At 44.1% G+C, this 19,259-nt stretch overlaps 1 protein-coding gene across 1 annotated transcript in view; it reads right to left on the bottom strand.

Annotated features, from left to right (window-relative positions):
- Positions 1-946: 946 nt before the first annotated feature.
- Positions 947-19,259, bottom strand: part of NKD1 (NKD inhibitor of WNT signaling pathway 1) — a 159,256-nt gene continuing 140,943 nt past the window's right edge. Inside the window, exons 8-13 of the mRNA XM_032231142.1 lie at positions 14,534-14,640; positions 8,725-8,820; positions 5,674-5,821; positions 4,281-4,365; positions 3,885-4,015; positions 947-2,294 (exon numbers count right to left, since the gene is read on the bottom strand). Of these exons, the coding sequence (XP_032087033.1) occupies positions 1,717-2,294; positions 3,885-4,015; positions 4,281-4,365; positions 5,674-5,821; positions 8,725-8,820; positions 14,534-14,640 (1,145 nt within the window). The 3' untranslated portion in view covers positions 947-1,716. The remainder of the gene's footprint in view (positions 2,295-3,884; positions 4,016-4,280; positions 4,366-5,673; positions 5,822-8,724; positions 8,821-14,533; positions 14,641-19,259) is intronic.

The raw sequence follows: 19,259 nt of genomic DNA, 5'->3' as shown, positions 1-19,259 counted from the left end.
CCCCACAAAAGCCTCAAAAATGGGCTGGAAAAAACCTTGGAAATGGGCTGGAAAAAAAAAGGCAGAGGCCAAAAAATGGTCGATGGGTGGGAAGGGCTTCAGCAATATTCAGTCCATAAGACACACAGACATTTTCACCCCCTTTTGGGAGACAAAAAGGTGTGTCTTATAGTCTGAAAAATACGGTATATGTTCTCCTAAACCATAAGTACCGTAAGATGCCAGAAACCCCTCACTAGCTATTATTAGAAGTGATAAGCAGTAGAGATGCAATAATCCAAGATTGACCGTGCTTTTCTATTGCCTGAACACCACGAATCCCTACAGACCTTCTAATCTAAAGGTCACAGAGTACATTTGTTCTCACAGTTTTCCAATGTGGCAAAAAACAACAACAAAAAAGATGTTTAAAAACGTATAAAGGCGGCCATTAAAAAAATAACGGAAATTAAAAAAAGTGTGGACATCGTAGCTTTTTTTCGACGAACAACACGAACCATTTCCTCATCACTAGAATGGAGGGATAGCTCACAAAGTGATGAGTAGCAAAAAGAGGAGCAGGCTACATGAATGCAATCAAGTAAAAAAAAAAAATTCCTTCCCTGGTTCCATCACTCCTGCCTTCCTTTTCTGGCAGCACATTCAATCAAATAAGAAGTTTTGAATTATCCAAGAGGTAGCAACTATTTTGCATTTTTGAAATTGCTGGCAGGTTTGCATGACGTGAGCCAACCTGTGCAATAAACTGGGTACCGTGTTTTCCTGAAAACAAGACAGGGCCTTATTTGCTTTTGACGCCCGAAATAAGCGCCTGGCCTTATTTTGGGGAGGTCTCTTTATTTTTGAGGTGCAGGAGGCGGTGAGCATGGTCACCTCATGACTGCTGCTGTGTTGCAGTATTTTTGGGGAGGGCTTAGTTTTGGGGGACAGCTTATTTTAGCACATGTGCTTATTATCCGGGGAGGTCTTATTTTGGGGAAAACAGGGTATCTAACCATTCATTCAAAGCCTCTTTTCCAATATCACAAAGGGAAGCTTGCTTCAATGTTTAAGGTTTTAAACAGAGCTCATCCCAGAGGGCTTTGCATGAGCCAAGGTGTATGTTCAACTACAGATTTCCACCAGCAGAATCCCACTCCCCTCTTAACACCCATCAGTAGGAAGTTCTCCAGAGTTTTGCTTAAGAGAACACCTACGCTCAAGGAGGCACCATGAAGTTCTCCTTGAATGTAAGAAGTCTTCACGCAGGACCACAGAGAACTTCTCACAAAGTTCCGATGACATTTGAGGTGCACATTTCTGGGAGTGGACTAGTTCCACGCACCCTTTCATGTGTGTTCTCTGAATACACAAAGCATTCATGGGAAGTTTCCCATAAGGATATCTATGGCTGTTTTCTTAGATGTGTGTGTGTTGAACAAGCCAATTCTTTCCAAAATAATAAGAACCACAAGTTATTAAAGTAAGCGATACAGTTCCACATAATATAAATAATGTTAGGTTATTATCATCATCATCATCACCATTATAATTTTTTTTTAGTGTTTTTCATACAAGTTCTAAAATAGCTTTAGCAGAATATTAAATGTGATAGCAATAATACTAACATGAATAAGGACAACACCAATCTTTTTCCCCCCACCCAAGAGGCCATAACATGCCTTCCTTCATAGTGTGGGAGAACTTCCCAAGAGGCGGAGAAGGAGGAAGTCCATTTCATGTCTGGTAGAAGTGGTGATAGTGATGATGGTGTTCATGATGGTGGTGATGCTCGTGTCTCTGGATCACCTGCCCAAGTTGGCCTTCGTACAAGATGACCGCAGGCAGATCTCTGACGTGCTCTTTTTCCACCACTGTCCCAGGAGCAGCTGGGAAGCTTTTGCACAGTTGGTGAGTCTCTTTCCCCCTCTGCTTGTGCTTCTTATAAGTCTGCTGGGACTGCATGGGGTGGTAAGGTAGGTTCTGGCCTATCCGCGCAGTAGGAGAAGCCATGGGAAGCGGTACTCCTTGGATGGGTTTACCTCTCATCGCCCTTCCGGCGTGACCGGAAGCCGTGTTTTTGCTTTGAGTCTTGGGAGACTTCACAAAATGCCTGCTGGCCTCTTGACTTCGCAGCCTCTGCTGGATTTCTGCCAGCTTGGCGTACGAAGCTTCCACCAAATTAATATGGGCAGGATCCACCACAGGGGACCTCCGCTGGTGGGCGTGGAAGGCCTCTGGCTCATGGGAACGGGATCTTGCTTGATTGGCAACCCGAATGGTTGGATTTTGCTTCTGAGTGATCGGCGGAGAGCCTAAGAAACAAGAAAAGATCACTTAAAAATTGCAGAGCAACCTGAGCAAATGTCCCCTCTGATTTAACGGACAATGGGCGGCTGCTTTAATGACTCCTGCTGCAAATAGCAATAGCAATAGCACTTAGACTTATGTACTGCTTTACAATGCTTTACAACCCTCTCTAAGCGGTTTACAGAGTCAGCCTCTTGCCCCCAACAATCTGGGTCTTCATTTTAACAACCTCAGAAAGATGGAAGGCTGAGTTCAGCCTTGAGCTGGTCAGGATTAAACTCCTGGCTGTGGGCAGAGCTAGCCTGCCAATACTGCATTCTATCCATTGTTCCATGAAGAAAGGGAGGAAGGGAGGAGAGGAAGGAGGAGGAACGGAGGAATAGCAATAGCTCTTAAACTTATATACCGCTTCACAGTGCTTTACAGCCCTCTCTAAGCAGTTTACAGAGTCAGCCTCTTGCCCCCAACAATCTGGGTCCTCATTTTACCCACCTCGCAAGGATGAAAGGCTGAGTCAACCTTAAGTCTGGTGAGATTTGAACTGCCAAATTGCAGTCCACTGGCAGTCAGCAGAAATAGCTTGCAGTACTACATTCTAACCACTGTGTCACCTCGGCTCTTAATATAAAACAATTTTACCATTATTAAAGAGAGATAAATTGTGTTCATTTAGTCTTTGTTGTGGACTGAATATGGAAGATGTAGACAGGAAGAGGCATGGGGAGGCAAAACACTACACTTCTAACAATCACTTCTACACAGAGTCACAGGGTAGTTTAACAGAAAATAAATAGACGTCTATTACTTGAAATGTAAATATTTTGATCAAGGGCAAGTTAAAAAGTACTTCGATTAACTAACCTCATTTAAACAAATTTTGCTTAGAACACCACACCACAGGTTGTCCTCAACTTAACACTGTTCCTCACACTTAACACCTCTTGTAGCAGATGTCATGCTCCTTCTAGTAATACTAAGAATTGAGTAGCGCCCCTTCCCCCAAAAAACCGCAACAGTCCCCTTCCTCTGCTGATCCAAAGCTTCTTAAATATGCTAACTAGAACACAGAGGCAGTTCGAAAGCATGCAAATGCGAGTAGATAAATAGGTACCACTTTGGTGAGAAGATAACAGCTCTCTGTGATGTCATGCTGGCTACATGACCATGGAAATGTCTCTGGACAGTGGCCTTGAAATGGAGTTGAGCGCCACTAGTTGGCAACAACTAGTAAAATCCACAGGGATGCCTCCTTCATTTTACCTTCATTGGAACTAGGGAAGGCCTTGTCTGAGAAGTTTCCTCAGTTTTTTGGACCAGGATCAAGCCCCGTTTATCTAATCATTTCCTTCATAGTTGTTCTTCCTTTCCCTACACTCTCTACAAAACCTTTCTGGAAAACAACAGGTAATCAAAGCTGTTCTTACGAGCTGATACCTCCACACTTCATCTGTTTCAGTCCTTTCCGGGACCATGGCTGCAAGTCTCATCCTGATCTCTGGATACTCAGCATGCCCCACTATCCACATAAACAAGACGGCCCCATTTCAAAATGTAACAGGATCGGGAATGAATTGCAAGGCAGGGGTACAACATACCTGGCCCAAACTTCGAGGTGTAGTTTTCTATTCCTGCGAGATCTAAATAGTGGTTCCTCCTTTCAATGTTTTCATCAACGCAGTGATGGTAGCATCCATTTGGATCAGGCTTGGATTCTCCATGGTGGTACCTATTCCAAAATTACAGGATGCAGAAAACTTTACTTTCAATTTCTGACATCTCCAACTGAAAGTATTGGTGGAAGAAGGGCTGGGAGATACCTTGACAATCTAGAGTTACCTTGGTGACACAGACTTTTAATTTAGAAAATTAGAAGGAGAAACATCTCTTGGGCGTAGCATTGTTTCCAGAAGTCCTAAACTGAATGCTTAAATCCAAGGCTACCTAGCATGGCATCTCCCCAGAGAGAGATAAAACATTTTGCTCCAGTTTACCTGAGGGAACCCCTTGGCTTCTTGTCACAACTTCTAGCTTCTTCACCAGCTTTGCTCTCTGCTCGATGCCTTGAGCTTTGAAGATCTGCTTTCACGAGAGAAAGAGAGGGAGAGAGAGAAAGAGGGAGGAGGAGGAGGAGGAAAAGGAAGGGAGGGAGGGAGATGGTTATTTCCTCTCTTCTTATTGATTTTCTGGCACAGCCCAACTAAACACTGTACATCTATATTCAACCAGACTGACTGCAATGGAGAATAAAATGGAATAACAGAATTGGAAGGGACCTTGGAGGTCTTCCTTAGTTCTAAGTTGCTTCTCTCCTTCATTAGTTTTCACCCATTGCTTCTTGTCCTATCCTCAGGTGCTTTGGAGAATAGGTTGGCTTCCTCTTCTTTGTGGCAGCCCCTGAGATATTGGAGGACTGCTATCATGTCTCCTCTGGTCTTTCTTTTCATTAAACTAGACCTACCCAATTCCTGCAACTGTTCTTCATATGTTTCAGCCTCCAGTCCCCTAATCCTCTTTGTTGCTCTTCTCTGCACTCTTTCTAGAGTCTCCACATCTTTTTTACATTTTGATGACCAAAACTGAATGCAGTATTTCACTTCACATTTCTCAGTCCATTTCACTAAGGAAACTTTGTCATGCACTATTTCAATTATTAAATTCCTTGAAAGGTTGCCATTCCACATCACATTAAGCCAACATTGATTAACCCATAGTGTCTTCAATGAACCATTATGTCTTAGCTTGTAAAAAAAAAAAAAACATGTTGCTCTAAATCGGAAATGAACAAATCTTACTATGGCTTGGTGTAAACGTGCAAACACAGCTTAAGCGTTTCTCCCGGTGTAAGGAAATAACTTATGATACTTTGTCTCAGAGGTGGGTTCCTACCAGTTCGCACCTATTCGGTAGAACCGCTTCATCAAATCTACCAAACCGGTTAGAAGAGGTTCCACCAGTGGACCTGGAAAGCAGGCCACACCTACAGAAGAGGTTCCAAACTTTTTTGAAACCCAGCACTGGTCCTTGGATATGATTATTCTACACTATCATGCTCCTATTGATAAAACTCAGTGCCTCTGTGAAAGGTAAGGATGACTACTGCGTTTGTGGTGCAATCAGAACATTGCGTGTGTTGAAGTTGTTTTAACGCAAACCAAAGATGCCTTTTAAAAAACAAGTTTACATCCTATTCTTATGCATGCCAGTGCTGTGTGTGAGGTAATTTAAGGTGGTTCTGACAAGTGTCATCGGCATCTTCATATCCGGACACATGGGTGGCAAGCCACTCCCACAAAGGAGGCCACACCCACAGAGGAGGTTTGAACAATTTTTGAAAACCACCACTGCTTTGACTGGAGAAGGAAGAAAGGCTCAATCAAATCTTACCAGTGTGGTTCAACATGATGCTTCTCTTCTTTTGGCTCCCATCTGGAGCAACAGTGAGCTTAACCCTCAAAGTTTTACTCGAGTTGGGTGAATGATTGACAGAAGCATCCACAACTTCATAGATGGTGTGAAGTAAGCTTGTAATATCCTAGAGAGAGAAGAAAATACATGTGTAAACTCCCAATGATAGTGTTTGCTCTGTCAGGAGTCACACTTACTTATTTCCTTCACAGAAACAGTAATTCTTACCAACAGACTGAAACCCCACATTTGCAGTTCAAAGAGCTATGCATATTTGGTAATATCACCAAGGTAGATTTCCAGGAAGGCAGAGGATAGACAACAATAATAAAATTACAATTACGGAGCAATTATGTAAAGTATCTGGGTCAGTTAATTTTGCACCCAAACTGTTTCAGCCATCAGGATCTAAGAACCCTTTTCAAGTAAAGGAAATATTTATGTCCCCAATATATATTCACTTCCTTAAAAGCATCTATCATACCTATTCGTGCACTCATGGAAACTCATTTTACTAAATGGTGGAACAATTAACCAGCAAGAACTATTATTATTATTGCAAATATCAGTCTTCTGTGAGTTTATGTCAACTGTTTTCAAAAATTCCACTCTAGTCGAATTCACTTAAGTCTGCATCAGCTAAATAGCTAATTAATTTACAGACAGAGAGACTAATGTTTCAACAAACCCCTTTTCCTGGGGGCTGGATCCCCCATTTCCAAAGAGTCACATTCCTACCACATGTCTGTTTGGTTGGGATCACACAACAATTGTGGTTTAGAAGGTGGTAAGATTCCCCTCGCACATATGTGTTAGTCATTCCCGAATCTAGGGGCGATGCTCATCTCCGTTTCAAAGCTGAAGAGCCAGCGCTGTCTGAAGACGTCTCTGTGGTCATGTGGCCGGCATGACTCAACGCCGAAGGTGCACGGAATGCTCTTACCTTCCCACCAAAGGTGGTCCGTATTTTTCTACTTGCATTTTTATGTGCTTTCTAACTGTAGGTTGGCAGAAGCTGGGACGAGTAATGGGAGCTCACTCTGTTACCCGCCGCTGGGGATTCGAACCACCGAACTGCTGATCTTTCTGATCGACAAGCTCAGCATCTTAGCCACTGAGCCACCACATCCCCTCCAAGCTTAATAAGGCAGGCTAATGAAAAGCCTCCCTGTGTTTGAAAAATTCTGTGGCTGGTAAGTGCAGTGAAAAGTAATTCCAGATATCCATGAATTCCCTTCCAGTGTAATTATAGTTTTGCACCAACTTTCTGCATTCATCTATGCCAGAAACATCTTTCTTGCCACCTTCACTTCAAACACAACAGCTGGATTCTCTCTCTCTCTCTTTCTCTCTCTCTCTCTCTCTCCCACTCTCTCTCTCTCTCTCTATCATATCCAAAGCATTTTGATAGCTTAAACCCATAAAAATAAAATAAAATAAATCCTGAATATATTTTGGGGGGAGAAAGCAGAAATGAGCCTATTAGTGCTTGGAGCAGGAATTCTCTTTCGATATTCTTTTTTGCCCCCCATTCTTTTACACCCTCTTGCTATCTCTATTCACCTTTCAGAAGCTCGATTAACACAAACCTCCTCAAGAAAGGCCTTAAAGCTATAGGGCATCCACTAAGTTATTCACAAAGAACAACACTCAGCCTCTGTAACAACCCACGGGCAACTCGGTTCCCTCTGAAATGCCAATTTGTTCTCTAATTCACCACATCAGAAATAACCAACACTTCACACTTGCCTAAGCTCTGCTGCTTTTTTTCTAGCGAAGGAAAAATTTCCCTTTGTCCCGGGGCCCTGCTGAATCCACAGGAATTCTGCGTTTCTCACCTTGTCACCGTGCGAATCTAGACACACAAATTGCCGGTATAACACACTACCCAAACGCAACACCCTACGGACATGGAGGTACAAGAGAGACAACTCCAGGAATAGACTCCGTGTATTTGTTCCTTCTCATGTTAAGTAAGCTGATGGAAGAACCTGGAAATACTAAGCAACACTCCAAATCTTAGCCTGAAAAATTGACGCCTTTTACAGGGGGCGGACATATCACTTCTAAATCTATAGTAGCACATGAGTTTCAGCAAAATCTTAATGCTTTACAAAGTCTTATTGCTCTTTGCATCTTAGATCCCTTCTCCTTGCGATAAATGATTATCGGTCCAGCTGAAAAGGCTTTTGCTGTTTTATTGACTCTGTTCTGACAGCAATTGGAAGAGCCAGAAAGCATTTCATATTTGCAAAGGACGTTCTCTCGACACTCTGTTTAAAGAATCATTTGTCTCCGATGGTCATCGCTTTCCAAATTCACACTTTTAAAATGTTCCTTAAACACGCAGGCAAGCATGCACAGCGCTAATCCTTGACATCAAACAGTGCCAAGCGCAAAAGTAAAGAAATTCTGGTATTCTAAAAGCAGAACCGTTAAAAAGATGGCATATCTTGAATTGAAGGGAATACCTTATATGGCCAAGTATGATTAGAAGCACCAGGAATTTGTCTCTGGTGCAGAAGCTCTGGTGCAGTGTACGAGCAAAGCAACAGAGTAATAATCATAATACCAATAAAAGGGGGGAATAAAGAAGATAATAATCAGCCACGGTGGCACAGTGGTTAGAGTACTGCAGGCTACTTCTGCTGACTGCCAGCTGCCTGCAATTTGGCAGTTCAAATCTCACCAGGCTGAAGGTTGACTCAGCCTTTCATCCTTCTGAGGTGGGTAAAATGAGGGCCCAGGTTTCCAAACTTCTGGAGGAGGAATCCTGGGAGTTGAAGTCCAGCAGTCTTAAAATTGCCAAATTTGGGGACCGCTGCCATAAAGAATGAGTGAACTGCACGGATTTATCTCAAAAAAAAAAAAAACCCACAGAAAATGACTCAGTAGCCCTACAAGACAATCAACATGTAACATTCATGCTCTCCTGACCTAGAAATATATTGATTTATGACACGTACAATTTAGCTTTTCTCAATTTTCTTGTTTTTATCCGTTGCTGTTTAAGGGTGTAACTTGACTTACCTCACGGGTAACTCTGCCATTGTTGTCGAAATCGTAGAGAGTGAAGGTCCATTCTTGCCTATTGTCTTCTTCAACAGACACGTCACACTGCAATTCCTAAGGAACACACAAACATGTGTGTCGGATTAACAAAATGCTGGTCATTGTATAAAACATGCTTTTATGTTGGAGGATGCTTTTCCCAAGGGGAAAAATCTCTTAACGTTCCTTTTATTAGCAGACATTGTTGAGAAAGTGGTTAGGCTAGAGCTTCAAAAGGCCCTCTGAGGAACAGATAATTTAGATCAGGGGTTCTCAACCTTTTTCCCCACCATGGAATAACTTTTGTGGACATGGGCCATGGACCAGGGCCGCGGACCCCACCACCACAAGTCTTAACTCAAGATTTAAAACACTCAACAAACAGGCTCCCTGTGATATTGTGTCCCTTGGGGGATCCATGACCTTGGGAGCTTCATCACTGGAAGCTTTCAAGAGGAGACTTGACTGCCACCTGTCAGAAATGGCATAGGGTCTCCTGCTTGGGTGGGAGGGAGGTGGGTTGGACTAGATGACCTACAAGATCTCTTCCAACTCGGTTAATCTGTTCATTTGACCACAGGCTGAGAACCCCTGATCTAGACCCTTTCGTTACAGCTGTCCTTAAAGACTATACAAGAGTCAACCTTGGCCATGCATGTTGATGACTATTGGGGGAGCCAACGACTGGTATGGTGTGACAATCCTTCTTTCCCTTAAGACCCTCAGAGGCTTTTGGCACCATCAACTTTGGTGTCCTTCTGGACTACCTATGGAGAAGAAGAGGAGGTGGATGTGCTAAGGAGTGGTGGTTCTCCTCCTGGATTTTGATCACGTGAACTGCAACGTAAGTCGTAAGTGTGAAATAAGTCACTTTTCCCACTGCCGTGGTCACTTTGAACGGCCACTAAATAAGCTGTTGTAAGGTGGCTCAGTGGCTAAGACGCTGAGCTTGTCGATCAGAAAGGTCGGCAGTTCGGTGGTTCGAATCCCTAGCGCTGAGTGAGCTCCCGTTCCTTGTCCCAGCTTCTGCCAACCTAGCAGTTGGAAAGCACATCAAAAATGCAAGTAGAAAAATAGGGACCACCTTTGGTGGGAAGGGAACAGTGTTCCGTGCGCCTTCGGCGTTGAGTCATGCCGGCCACATGACCACGAGACGTCTTCAGACAGCGCTGGCTCTTTGGCTTTGAAACGGAGATGAGCACAGCCCCCTAGAGTCAGGAACAACTAGCACATATGTGCGAGGGGAAGCTTTACCTTAGGTTGAGGACTTGGCTGTAGTTCCTGAAAGGACGCCTGGTTTTCTTACCTGGCTAAGGTAAGAGTTAAACTAGAGATACTCCAGCCTTGAGTTTTCTAAGAAGGAACAACTGTTTGCACACCTGGCTCGTCTCACTCCAGAGGCCTCACCTCAAACTTTACAGGACCTTCACCTTCCTTCTGTGGAACTCGCGTGAATCGGAGTCACGGGGAGCGAAGGAAGGCATGGGGGCAATTAAAAGAAAAGCTGTTGCACTCAAGGAAAATAAACACTTCCAAATAGCTCTGGCAGGATGGAAGGCCTGAAATACCTCCTTGATCTGCTGACTTGAAACCAATTCCCTACAGCAGTTAACGGTAAAGCCCCCAGTTCCCCACTGAGTTCAAAGGCAGCCGTTCTCTTGCTTGTTACAGGCCCCTGCTTGAAAGCTGCCAAAAGACCCCTACGCAGTTGTGGAAGTGGAGGTTCCGATTACACAAACATTCTCAGCTTCTTGCCTCCGATTTAGGCCTCTTGGCTGTCGTATGTCAGACTCCTGGGGTGCCCTGTCATAAAATGAAAAGGTCTCTTGGGTGCTCAGCCCCTCGCTTGCGCCACTGAGAAGCTCTGATCTGAAAGGCAAGTGGGCGCAGGCAGGTGCCTGTCTCCACACTTGACACTTGTCTTGCACAGCCGGGAGACAGAAATCAGCACTGGGTATCATGACGGTTGGTCGCGCAGTCAGACAGATGTTCAGACTTGATTCGGCATTTTTATCCACCTCTTGAGTCCTTCCCCAAGGACCTGTTCTTTGATAGCGTGAAAAGATACCGTTGCAGGATGTAAGCTGTTCCAAGTCAAGCTGCCTTTTGCAATTGACTGGTGGGGGAGGGGTGTCAATGCCGAGGGAAGTTCAAGTGGTGTTCCAGATGTTTTGGGATTGAACCAAGGCACTATTTATTATTTTTGGCACTATCTTTGCTTTCTTTTGCCACGTTCATTATACTTCTATTTGCAAGACTTTATATTTGGGGATTTTCTCCAGTTGTTTCTCTTCTGTTTTGCTGTCTCCAAGTACTGCCGAGTCCACGCTCCAGAGTTTTTTGCCTTTCTTATCAACAATTGTTGATATGGGGTATTATGTGGGAAGGAAGGAAGGAAGGAAGGAGAGAGAAGAGTATAGAAGACTACAGAAAAGGAAGAGACGGAGAGAGGGAGGGAGGAAGATCAAGGAAGGAAGGAAGGAAAATTAGAGGAAGAAAGGAAGGAAGAAAGGAAGGAAGGAAGGAAAGAAGGACAAGGAAAGAAGGAGAGAGAAGAGTAGAGGGGAGAGAGAGTGGAAGGAAGGAAGAGGAGGAAGGAAGGACAAGGAAGGAAGGAGAGAGAAGAGTACAGAAAAGGAAGAGACGGAGAAAGGGAAGGAAGGAGATAGAAGAGTACAGGGAAGAGAGAGAGGAAGGAAGGAGGGAAGGAAGGAAGAAGGAGAGAGAAGAGTATAGAAAAGTACAGAAAAGGAAGAGACGGAGAGAGGGAGGAAGGAAGATCAAGGAAGGAAGGAAATTAGAGGAAGGAAGGAAGGACATGGAAGGAAGGAAGGACGAGGAAAGAAGGAGAGAGAAGAGTAGAGGGGAGAGAGAGTGGAAGGAAGGAAGAGAAGGAAGGAAGGACAAGGAAGGAAGGAGAGAGAAGAGTACAGGGAAGAGAGAGAGGAAGGAAGGAATCTTAAAGTCACTAAAACCATAGAAATGTCATTGACTGTGTTAGATATCGAAGCTACATGAAAATTCCCTATTTTTTTTTCAAGCATCTCTCTCTCTGTTTGATTCACTAATTATATTTTGAAAGAGCCATCCAGGAGGCGTAGGGGGAAAAGAAAAGATGAAAGCCCATTCTTTTCCAACTTCATTTATCAGTCCTGGAACAGTCCTGGAACAATTTTGGCAAGATCACAGCCAACCTCTGAAGGCTCTTAATCTGTCTACTTAGCTGAATTTATACTCCAGGAGGAGAATTAGATCATTTACGTACTTGTAATTGGCTCTGTTTACTCCCAGCATTATCTGTATCTTTTACAGCAACAACACACTGATCACCTTTGGCAAGGAAGTCAGAAAACAGAAACTCGGAGAAAGAAGCGTCACAGCAGCCAGCAGAGAGCATTTCATTAATGCTACTTCACGAGACATAAGAATAATATATATATAATAATATATTTAAATTTTTCCAGAGTTAGGATTTGTGGCGCTTGGCTGCCACTTGGGGAACTGCTATGCACAGACAAGAAGACACCAAATAAAAGGTATCCCTTCAGCCAAGTTCGATTCCTAGTGATTTCTTGGAATGAGCCATCTGGGTTTGGGGTTTTTTTCCCCAATGTGTTGTTTTTCCCCAGTTTCCCAGTCTAGTTTGCACTCCTGGTGGTCCTGATTGAGCCTGGTCTTGTTTAGCTTTTCCAGATCAGCTAAGATCAGAGAGAGATCTTAGAGAGCCGAGGTGGCGCAGTGGTTAGGGTGCAGTACTGCAGGCCACTTTAGCTGACTGTGATCTGCAGTTCAGCGGTTCAAATCTCACCGGCTCAAGGTTGACTCAGCCTTCCATCCTTCCGAGGTGGGTGAAATGAGGACCCAGACTGTGGGGGCAATATGCTGACTCTGTAAACCGCTTAGAGAGGGCTGAAAGCCCTATGAAGCGGTATATAAGTCGAACTCCTATTGCTATTGCTATGACAAGTCAAGGGAATTAATGGGGTCGCAGAGGGCTGGACTTGGTTCTCTTGTGGGAATACAATGACTCCAAACTAATGACTCATTTGATCCCACCTCCAGGCTCAGCTTGATGATCTCCTACATTTTGGAGAGGGAAGGATAAGATAGATCTGTACGGGTTGCAATAGGATCCAGAACCCACCAGTGGTATGAAAATACTAGGTAGAAGCTTAACATCTCACAGGATTGAGTAAAGGACTCAGCCTTCCATCCTTCCGAGGTGGGTGAAATGAGGACCCGGACTGTGGGGGCAAGTTGCTGACTCAATTTGCTAAAAAAATTGTAAACCGCTTAGAGAGGGCTAAAAGCCCTATGAAGCGGTATATAAGTCTAATAAATCAATAAATAAATAAATAAATAAATAAATCAAGCTAGTGCTGCAGGCCAGTTGGGCATGAATCTAGAGCCGAAGTCACAACTGTAATTATTCCGTGGGACATCACTGAGGACACATGCCCCACTAGAGTTAAAAGTGTTTAAATAATAAAGATGTGGAAACTCTAGAAAGAGTGCAGAGAAGAGCAACAAAGATGATGAGGGGACTGGAGGCTAAAACATATGAAGAACGGTTGCAGGAATTGGGTAGGTCTGTTTTGATGAAAAAAAATTGATTTAAAAAGGGATGCAGTGACTCAGTGGCTAAGATGCTGAGCTTGTTGATCAAACAGGTCAGCCGTTCAGCGGTTCGAATCCCTAGTGCTGTGTAACAGAGTGAGCTCCCGTTCCTTGTCCCTGCTTCTGCCAATCTAGCAGTTCTAAAGCATGTAAAAATGCAAGTAGAAAAATAGGAACCACCTTTAGTGGGAAGGTAACAGCGTTCCGTGCACCTTCTGTGTTTATTCATGCTGGCCACATGACCACGGAGATGTCTTCGGACAGGGCTGGCTCTTCAGCTTCAACTGCATTCCAGTTCTTTCCAAAGCTGTCCTTTTCTAGGATACAAATCTAGGCAACCACTTTGCAACCACATATACACAAGATCATCCTCTCCATTATTTATTGAAAGTAAAGGTTCCCCTCGCACATATGTGATAGTTGTTCCTGACTCTAGGGGGCAGTGCACATCTCTGTTTCAAAGCCGAAGAGCCAGCGCTGTCCGAAGATGTCTCCGTGGTCATGTGGCCAGCATGACTAAACACAGAAGGCGCACAGAACACTGTTCCCTTCCCACCAAAGGTGGTTCCTATTTTTCTACTTGCATTTTTTTACATGCTTTCGAACTGCTAGGTTGGCAGAAGCTGGGACGAGTAACGGGAGCTCACTCCGTTACGTGGCGCTAGGGATTCGAACCGCTGAACAGCCGTCCTTTCTGATCAACAAGCTCAACGTCTTAGCCACCGAGCCACCACAGTTCCTCCAATATTTATTATGCACTCCCCAAATAGGGCACGCAGCTAGCAGTTCTCTGAACTCTTGAAGCTTCTTCCATCTTCCAGGAAAACAGGGCACGGATTGAAGCAGGCTTGTGAAATGTTTCAAAGACAAAACATTTTCAAGACTCCGAGATGCCGTTTCAAGTTCAAAAATGGGTTATTTCATCGTTTCTGGAAGCGTTCTGATGTTGTTCCAACTCTCCTGGAAGGGGTCCAAGAGGAAAGCAGAGCTGTCCTGACCTCAGAACACTCCCCAAATGCTTGGAACCAAACCAGCATTGCTGTTTTGAAACGACACTCGCATTCGCAAAACCACTAATATGGAGCTGATTAGGAGTCAAATTGGATGGAAACGGACGTCTTTCGAGATCTAAGAGCAACTGGGCTGCCCTCACAAAAGGCAACATGCTTACCTCAAATTTGAGTTGTTTCTTGGCATTCGCCCGGCCATCGGTTTCTTTTTCGGCTTTCTTTTCATCACCACTGCAAGCTCCCTCCGTCTTTTCTGGGGGCAGGGCAACTGGGTGCGAAAGAGAGAGGCGGAGTTAAGGAGAATGTTCTAGAAGTTGCCCTGAGTTTAGCTGCAGGGATGCGCAGAATATTTCTAACCTTGTTCCGGGTTGAAAAGAGACATTTGAGCATCTTAAGCGTGAAACAAACTTCTTGTTTTGTTCTATAATGCAGGAGTCAAAAAGAGGGCTGTGAAAATATTTACGGACCCCCTCACATCCTGGAGATAAATTGTTTCAACTCCTACCCTCAAAATGATGCTACAGGGCACTGCACACCGACAACTAGACACAAGGATGGTTTTTTTTCCTGAATGCCATCACTCTGCTAAACAACTAATCCCCATAACACTCTCAAATTATCTACTAAGACAGTATTACTATTATTATTCTCTTCCTTCCTAGTACCCATGTTTTTCCACTTACGACTGTAACCATGTTGCTTGTATCTTAAAATTTATATTGTTTGTTTCCTAGTATAATTTGAAAGCTTATTAGTAAACTTGACTATCACTAAGGGTTGTCTTATGATTCTTGATGAATGCATTCTATTTTATTTTCCTTTATGTAGCCTGAGAGCATCTGCACCAAAGAGAAATCCCTTTTGTGTCCAATCCCACTTGGCCAATAAAGAATTCTATTCTATTCTATTCTATTCTATTCCATTCCATCCCATCCTATCCTATTCTATTTTTGGAGTTTTGTTCTAGGTTTGACCCAGAGCACATTTTTCCAGCATTAAACCCAGTTTAGCTGTATTGAGAGATGCACTTTCCAGGACAAAACCATTTGTACTTCAAAACAGTCAAAATAGCTGCACAGAAAATCAATTATTTGATATGCCAGGGATCTCATTGCAAAACAATCATGTCAAATGTTGGCTTCAGTTTCAACAACTTGGTACAACCATTAATTTTACATGGTTTTGTTTTTTTTTTTAAAAAAAAGATTAGCTCCCAGGATTCTAACTTTGACATCCAAAATATAATTCGATTGAACAGGGTACAATATTGATAGAGGATTCTGCCCTCTATTGAAATGCTCTTTGGATGAAGAAAAAGAAGCTTTTTCTAAACACTCCCTCTCTCTCCCCCTCTCCCTCTGTCCCTCTTTCTCCGTCTCCGTCTCTCTCTCTCTCTCTCTCTCTCAATAAAAAAGTGAATTTTTCAAAAGAAAAAAAAAGCTTTAAGGCCTGGAATATTTTTACTAAGATATTGGACTTGTTACAACTTGCAGGCACACATTTGTTTCTCGTTCAAAGCCAACAGAAATCATCAACCATTCTACCCCTAAAACTAAATCAGTTAACCCTAAAACTAAATCAGTTAACTTAATGCCACAATGATTTGGTTTGTATATACAACTAAAAGCCACCATGGCTAGCTTCACACATTGCAGTAAAAAAAAAACCCAAACAAACAAGCTGCTTTAACAGTTAAGTGTTGTGCATCCGTGGAAATTCTATTTTATTATCCTTCATCAGCCTTAAATTAAAAGTTCCTATATGCAGGCAAAGTAAGGGCAACCAAAACAGAAATCCAAAAGAGAATAGACATGCTTGGCTTGAAGCTCTGCAGCTTAATCTTCCTCCACATTCAGAGAGATAAATAAAACATTAAAGTGACACATTCTGGCAGGTAAAAAACGGCGCTGTGACAAATTAGATCCTTCAAATATGAAAGTAAAGACTATCAGAAAGATTGACGGAGAAGGGGAAGCTTGCCATAATAAACGCCTTGGACATATGTTTTAATATGGTATGCAGGCAAAGTTTCTTCATTCGGGCTGCAATTTTGTTGCCGGAGCTACTTTTAACATCTGTATTCGAAGAGGCAGAGTAGGGTCAAATTTTTCCAACGATGATCCCCTTTCTGTCTCAGGCGCTTGCAAATCAAGGGTTGGAAAGCCGCAGCCCCATATGTAGTCAAATGTTCTATCCTCCAAAACAGCTGAAGGCAGGACAGGAAGCAACAGATGGAAACTAATCCAAGAGAGAAGCAACTAGGAATTAAGAAGAAACTTCCTAACTGTGAGGACAATTAACCAATGGAACAGCTTGCCACCGGAAGTTGTGGGCGCCCCATCCCTGGGGGTTTTGAGGAAGAGGTTGCACAACAATTTGCTTGAAATGATATAGGGTTTCCTGCTGGAGCAGGGGGTTGGACTAGAAGACCTCCAAGGCCCCTTCCAAGTCTGTTATTCTCTTATTCTGTTAGTTGCCTGCAGAAACGTATATGGTCACAAGTAAATAATGACTCCTTTACAAGAAATGAAGCCAAGGATGATTTATAGGAAGTCCTCAGCTTACAACCATTCAAGACTGAGTGGCTATTGATGCTCCCTCCCAAGGATGGTCCAGCTATTCCATCTCTTAGCCTGGGGGGTGAAATTATATGCCCCTAAGAGAGGGTTCGCAATTTGGGAGTCCTCCTGGATCCACAGCTGACGCTAGAACATCACTTGTCAGCTGTGACCAGGGGGGCCTTTGCCCAGGTTCGCCTGGTGCACCAATTGCGACCCTATCTGGACCGGGAGGCCCTTCGGATGGTCACTCACACCCTCCTCACCTCAAGACTGGATTACTGTAACGCGCTCTACATGGGGCTGCCCCTGAAGAGTGTTTGAAGACTTCAGTTAGTCCAGAATGCAGGCGCGCGAGCGATTGTGGGTGCACCTAGGTACACCTACGTTACACCTATCCTCCGCGAGCTGCACTGGCTTCCCATTGGTCTCCGGACACGCTTCAAGGTGCTAGTCATTACTTTTAAAGCCCTACATGGTTTAGGACCTGGCTATCTGAGAGACTGCCTCCTGCCAGTTACCTCCCAGAGACCTATAAGATCCCACAGACTAGGCCTCCTCCGGATTCCATCTGCCGGTCAATGTTGGCTGGCGACTCCCCAGGAGAGGGCCTTCTCTGTAGCTGCTCCGGTCCTATGGAACGACCTCCCCGTTGAGATCCGGACCCTTACTACCCTTCCGGCCTTCCACAAAGCGACCAAGACCTGGCTGTTCCGGCAGGCCTGGGGCTGTTGATTCATCCAGCCCCATCCTAAGTTATGAATGTTGTGGAATTTTTAATGTTGTTTTTTTATTTTTTGTATGTCCCCCCTTCCTTTTTTACCTGTAAGCCGCCCTGAGTCTCTTGAGAGTGGGTGGCATACAAACCAATTAAATAAATAAATAAATAAATAAATAAATAAATAAATAAATAAATAAATTTGAAGTTACAATGGCACTGAGAAAAGTGACTTACGACCAGTTCTCACACTTGCAACATCCCTCTGGTCATGTGATCAAAATTCAAATGCTTAGCAACTGACATGTATCTATGACAGTTGCATTATCTCCCAGTGTCATTGTAATCATCATTTGTTACCTTCCCAGCTGGCTTCCAACAGGCAAAAAGTCGATTCCCTTAACAACCAGGTTACTAACTTAACAACTGCAGCGATTCACTTAACAGCTGTGGCACGGATGGTCGTAAAATGGAACAAAACTCACTTAACAAATAGTCTCGCTTAGCAACAGCAACTTGGAGCTCCATTCTGGCCGTAAGTTGAGGACTACCTGTGCATAGGATTGCTACGTTTCTGCATTATATCATCTTTATTCATGGAGGGCTCCTCGGTGCTCTCTGAGCTTGCTTGTTTTCTTACAGACATTTCATTACCCAACTAGGTAACATCATCAGTACTATTAAGGAGTGCAGTTTGCTGTCAGTTTATATTCTAGTGCAGTGATGGCTAACCTTTTTTCAGACCGAGTGCCCAAAGCGTGCACGCGTCTGGACCCCCAAAATACAGTGCATGTGTGTGCCCCCTTGCATGCATTCCCGCACATGCCCCACCTCCTGCACATGCACGCACATCCTCCCGCAGATGCCCCACGCCTCCCGCATGTAGGGCAAAGGGACAAAGACCAGCTGGCTGGTGGAAGGAGTGCACACATGCGTAGTGGAGCTGAACTGGGGCGATGGCTCGCGTTCCATCAGAGAGGGCGCGGCCTGCCACCTCTGGCACGCATGCCATAGATCAGTGTTTCTCAACGTTGGCAACTTGAAGATGTCCGGACTTCAACTCCCAGAATTCCCCAGCCAGCGAATGCTGGCTGGGGAATTCTGGGAGTTGAAGTCCGGACATCTTCAAGTTGCCAACGTTGAGAAACACTGCCATAGATTCACCATCACAGTTCTAGTGCCTTGCCTGTCAGTTTGGGTGAGGGTGATCTTACAGCTTCTTTGATTGGGGCGCTTGCTGTTGGCTTCTTCGACAGTTTCTTGATTGGGATAGTGTTTGTTTCTCGTTGGTCCGATGTTAACCATGGAGCTAATCGATGCTGATCTGGGTGCTGATTGCGGCGGGGGGGGGGGGGGAAGGTGCTTGGGTCTGGTTGATTGTGTGTGTATATTGCAGTGGTGGGATTCAAATAATTTACCAACCACTTCTCTACCCTAATGCCCGGCTGGGTAGGCGGGGCTCGGTAGTCATGTGATCATGTGGGTGTGGCCAAGTCAATGTCACTCATGTCGATGAGCACTTCACCTTAGTTGTTACAATGGTAATAAGGGTTAACTGGAGAGGCAGTTTCTGTAAACAGGGCAATAAAGATTAGGCTAGAAACAACACCA

This window comes from Thamnophis elegans, chromosome 14, assembly GCF_009769535.1.
Source record: "Thamnophis elegans isolate rThaEle1 chromosome 14, rThaEle1.pri, whole genome shotgun sequence".
Lineage (NCBI taxonomy): Eukaryota > Metazoa > Chordata > Lepidosauria > Squamata > Colubridae > Thamnophis > Thamnophis elegans.
Note: the sequence above shows the minus strand (reverse complement) of the source record. Positions and strands in the feature narration are given on the sequence as shown.